The sequence below is a fragment of the Penaeus vannamei genome, chromosome 30 (genome assembly GCF_042767895.1).
Source record: "Penaeus vannamei isolate JL-2024 chromosome 30, ASM4276789v1, whole genome shotgun sequence".
Classification (NCBI taxonomy): domain Eukaryota; kingdom Metazoa; phylum Arthropoda; class Malacostraca; order Decapoda; family Penaeidae; genus Penaeus; species Penaeus vannamei.
In genome coordinates this window covers 14,437,961-14,442,960 of record NC_091578.1, presented here as the reverse complement: position 1 = coordinate 14,442,960, position 5,000 = coordinate 14,437,961, and the positions used below count along the sequence as shown (strand labels likewise).

Below are 5,000 nucleotides of genomic sequence, written 5' to 3'. Positions count from 1 at the left end.
AATAATAACAACGATAATAATCTTAATAATAATGAGAATAATAATAATAAGGTCACTCTCCACCCTAACTCACCTCCCTCGACTCTCTCGCAGGTGTTTATCAAGAGCGAGCTGAAAGTGGGCGTGGTTTACGTCAGAGACAACCAGTTCACCGAAGAAGAGATCTTGGACAACAACGAAACGTCTCCGCTGTTTGAGGAATTCCTTCAGATCCTGGGAGATAAAGTCAGGTTAAAAGGTCAGTTTTTTTCTTATTTTTTTTTCTGGGGGGGAGGTGAGGTGGTAGGAGGGGAGTGGAGGAGTAGTGGAAGGGAAGGATGGAGGGAGAGAGAAGGAGGGTGTTGGAAGAGGAAGGAAAAGATGGAAGGAGAGATAGATAGGGATGGAGAATGAGATAGACAGAGAGATAGAGAGAGAGAGAGAAAGAGATAGATACAGAGAGAGAGAGAATGAGATAGGTAGATAGATAGATATACCCTTGGTATATTTATCTGTCTAGGAATGAGAGAGAGAGAGAATGAAATTGATAGATAGAGAAAGAGGGAATGAGATACAAAGATAGATAGAGAGAGAGGGAATGAGATACATAGATATATATAGAGAGAGGGAGTGAGATAGAGAGACAGAGAGCGAGAGAGACAGAGGAAAAATTAAAAAAAAGAGAATTTAGACCACGAACTCACCCAGAGCTTTCCTCCCGCCGCCCCCAGGCTTCGACAAGTACAAGGGCGGCCTGGACACAGTTCACGACCTGACTGGGCTGTACAGCGTGTACGCCCTCTGGAGGAACATCGAGATCATGTTCCACGTCTCCACGCTGCTGCCCTACGAGAAGCACGACCCGCAGAAGGTGAGGCTCGGGCTCTGACGTCGACCTGGGTGTGTGTGCGTGTGTGTGAGTGTATGTGTGTGTGTGTTTGTGTGAGTGAGTGTGTTTGTGTGTGTGTGCGTCTGTGTGAGTGTGTGTTTGTGTGTGTGAGTATATATGTATGTATATGTGCATGTATATATGTGTGTGTGTGTGTGTGTGTGTGTGTGTGTGTGTGTGTGTGTGTGTGTGTGTGTGTGTGTGTGTGTGTGTGTGTGTGTGTGTGTGTGTGTGTGTGTGTGAGTGTACATATACATGTATATATGTATGTATGTGTGTGTGTGTGTATAAGTGTACATATGTATGCATATATGTATAGAGCGTGTGTGTGTTTGTGTATGTGTACGTGTATGTGTATGTGCGTGTGTGTGTATGTGCACGCGTAAGTGCGTTCATTGGTACGTGTTTGTCAAATACAAACACGCGCATGAACACAGCGACGCGAGGTCGGCAAAGCCCTGAATCTCCTCGAGCCCCGAGCCCCCCGAGCGGCCCTCTCATCGCCCCTTGACACGGAGGCGCCGGGACTCACGCCCCTCTTAGGCGTCGCTCGGGAACACCAACGCTTAATTTTGTCTCAAAATAGTAAATGTCACAAGACAGTAAATTAAAGAATAGTATCATAATCATCATTGATATTAGCCAATTACATGCAAGCAAACAAGACTAAAAGGACCAAAAGCAATAAAGATAAGTTAAACAATAAGCGATAACTATTAACTGATAAGACAATAAATAAGTGAATAAATAAATAAAATAGAAATAGCAATAATGCAAATAAGCAATAAGTATGAAACAAATCAGACAAAAAGACAATAACTACCAATAATACTAATAAACGCTAAGTATGAAACAAATAAGAAAGAGACAAAACAATTAAAGAAAGTGAAATGAATTAAAATAAGAATAAGAACACCCACAAGCACTAAAGCCCTTACGCCCCCTCCCCCCCTCCCCCTCCCACAGCTGCAACGGAAACGCCACATCGGGAACGACATCGTCTGCGTCGTGTTCCTGGAGGCGGACAACACGCCCTTCTCGCCCGCCTGCATCAAGTCCCACTTCCTGCACACCTTCATCGTGGTCCGGACGAGTCCCAGGATCAAGTTCAAGCCCACGCGATACGAGGTGGGCGTGCGGGCGGGGTTCATCCATGCCGTGGGTGGAGGCTTTAGTTCAGGCTCATGAGATTTTGGAGAGGTTTCATGTTTAGATAAATGTTTTTTTTCGGGCTGATGATATAGATCAGTGTTGGGGTCCGCGTACCCTTGGGGGTGAGCAACATAGAGCATAAGGGTACGTGAACAAACAAGGAACACACACACACGTGTATTAAATTCGAATTTATTGACCAACACTGCTGCAATGCAGTCTTTTCATAATTAGTGTATAATATGCATTATCCTAAATAAAACAGTTTGTTTAGCCATGATGGACGGGGGGGGGGGGTATGTAACCGTACATGAAGGTAATAAAGGGTACAACAGGCGAAAATGTTTGGACAATGCTGATGTAGATAAATAAAAGGATAGATATAAGATAGATAGATAAGATGGGTAGACAGATGTATAGATAGTTATGATATATAATTGTGGATGTAGATGTAGATTTAGCTATAGACATAGATTTATCGATAAATATGAATTTAGCTATAGATATAGATTTATTTATAGATATAAAGTTAGCATATAGGTGAAGATAAAGCTATATATACATATGTAGTTATAAAAATATATATTAATAGGTATTTAAACATATAGACAGACAAATCGATGGGAATATATAGATGTAAAAATATGGATAGATAGGAAGTAAATAGCTAAATCGATATCAGATTGATCGATGGATTGATAGCAGATAGATAGACAGATCGATAGGACATAGATAGATAAATAACAGACAGACAAACAGATAGACGTCTTTTTCCCACGAGACATTCATCCACTGTTCCCCCCCAACCCTAAACCACCTCCACGACGCCCCTCAACCCCGCTCACCCCCACCCCCCCGCCGTCGCTCCCGCAGGTGGCCGTCGTGTCGCGGGACGAGGTGGGCGCCTACAAGCCGTACCTGTGGGAGCAGAGTTGCTTCGAGAAGGGCCCCATGTTCCGCGAGTGGCTCCTCACCAAGATCGTGAACGGCGAGAGGGCGTCTTACTCGGCCCCGAAGTTCGCGCGAATGCAGGACCGCACCCGCTCGCAGATGCTGGAGGACCTGGTGAACAACCTGCAGAACCACGCCGAGACAGGACAGATCCCCAAACCATACAGGTCTTTTCCCTTTCTCTTCGTTTTCTGTTGATTTAGTTCTATGTTTTTTTTTGCGTTTTTATTTTATCTATTTTTTTCTATCTCGGGATTTGGTGATAAATAGAACGATTTGATTTGATTTTATAGCTTCAATTTTTTTTCTCTGTGGAATAAGAATGTTTGAAATACATGGATGAATAAATAGATAAGTAGATAGAAGATTAAATTCACAAATAAATACACAAAACAAATATATAACCAAATCAATAGACACGCAAGCGTACAAATATAAACTCACAAACAAGCAAAGAAACACATAAACAATCAAAAAAGAAAGAAAAAGAAAAAATCAAAACGGATCCCAAATAACGCCCCTTCCTTCCCTATCACAAACAAACAAATATAAACGCACAAACAAACAAAGAAACACATAAACAATAAAAAACGGATCCCGAATAACGCCCGTTCCTTGCCTCCGGCGCCCCGACAGACGCGGTTCTTGGCGACCGATTGGCCACATGCGTCCCTCCTCGCCCTTGCTGGACTCGGTGCGAGACCTGTTCGAGGGCCACGACCAGCTTGCCAAGGACTTCACACGTGCCTTTCACAACAGCGAAAACCACTTCAACAACATGCTGTTCGATGTCTCCTTCATGGTCGGGGCTGGCAAGGAGAAATCCAAGCTGTACGGCGTAAGGGCGATTCTCGGGGTGCGGAGCAGGTGAGTCACGCCGAAGGGGGTGCGCGGAAGGTGGGGGAAGGGAGGGAGGGAGGGAGAGGGAGTGAGGGAGGGAGGGAGAGAGGGAGAGGATGTGAGGGAGTGAGGGAGGGAGAGGGAGGGAGGAAGGGAGAGAGAGTGGGAGAAAGAGAGAGAGAGTGGGAGAGAGAGAGAGAGAGAGAGAGATAGAGAAGGAGAGAGATTGAGAGGAAGAGAGATAGATAGATAGATAGAGAGAGCAAATATAAAAATAAACAGAAACAGATAGAGTGTAAAAAGTGAGAGTGAGAGAGAGAGAAAACAAAATAAAATAAAAGAGAGAGACATTGGTTAATTGACACTAATAGATACAAGAGATGAAACTGTCAGCTGATATATGACCTGATAAAATAGTTTCTTAATAAGTAATCTAACATCAAATGACTGAAAAGGGTACACTAAGAAAAGGAAACTAGTGCACGAAAAAACAATCAAAATTGATAAAGAACAAAAATCTCCAATACCGCCAAAGAAAAAAAAATGTGCCCTTAATTTTAAATGAGACACAAATCGAATTTTCCTAAATCTTTGGCCAAGGCATTTATTTACTCGAGTTCCAGAAATATCTCCAGCCTCGCATGCCGTTAAATGACCTTTGACCCGGCATTGCAGAGTGTTCCAGGAGATGCTGTATGGGTTCAGCACCGGGTTCGGGTCACCGCAGGTCTCGGTAGCCGACATCCTGGCCCGCGCCGTCCCCACGCTGCACTCGCCTTCTCATAAACCAAAGAGCTCAAACTTTCTGCAGGTCAGTACCTCATGACCCCAGCCCCCCTCATGACGCCAACCTTCCCCTACCTCATAACGCTATCCTCCCCCCGACCTCATGACGCCAGCCTCCCCCTACCTCATGTCGCCAGCCTCCCTTTACCTCATGACGTCAGCCTCCCTCTACCTCATGACGCGAGCCCCCCTACCTCATGACGCTATCCTCCCCCCTACCTCATGACGTCAGCCCCGCTCATGACGCCAGCCTTCTCCTACCTCATGACGCCAGCCTCCCCCCTACCTCATGAGATGTATTTCCGACAAAGATAAAATCAAAACCGGTTGAATACATTTCTTGTATTGTGAAGATATTCGTTCTCATTCATACCTTTCCACATTCATCTTTCTACCGTTTTTG

General features: G+C 44.6%; 1 protein-coding gene across 1 annotated transcript in view; it reads left to right on the top strand.

The window, feature by feature from the left end:
* The window catches only part of LOC113802418 (uncharacterized), a 23,210-nt gene that overhangs the window by 2,341 nt on the left and 15,869 nt on the right, over positions 1-5,000 (top strand). The window contains exons 2-7 of the mRNA XM_070143309.1: positions 94-238; positions 711-850; positions 1,835-1,996; positions 2,894-3,138; positions 3,608-3,838; positions 4,487-4,622. Of these exons, the coding sequence (XP_069999410.1) occupies positions 94-238; positions 711-850; positions 1,835-1,996; positions 2,894-3,138; positions 3,608-3,838; positions 4,487-4,622 (1,059 nt within the window). The remainder of the gene's footprint in view (positions 1-93; positions 239-710; positions 851-1,834; positions 1,997-2,893; positions 3,139-3,607; positions 3,839-4,486; positions 4,623-5,000) is intronic.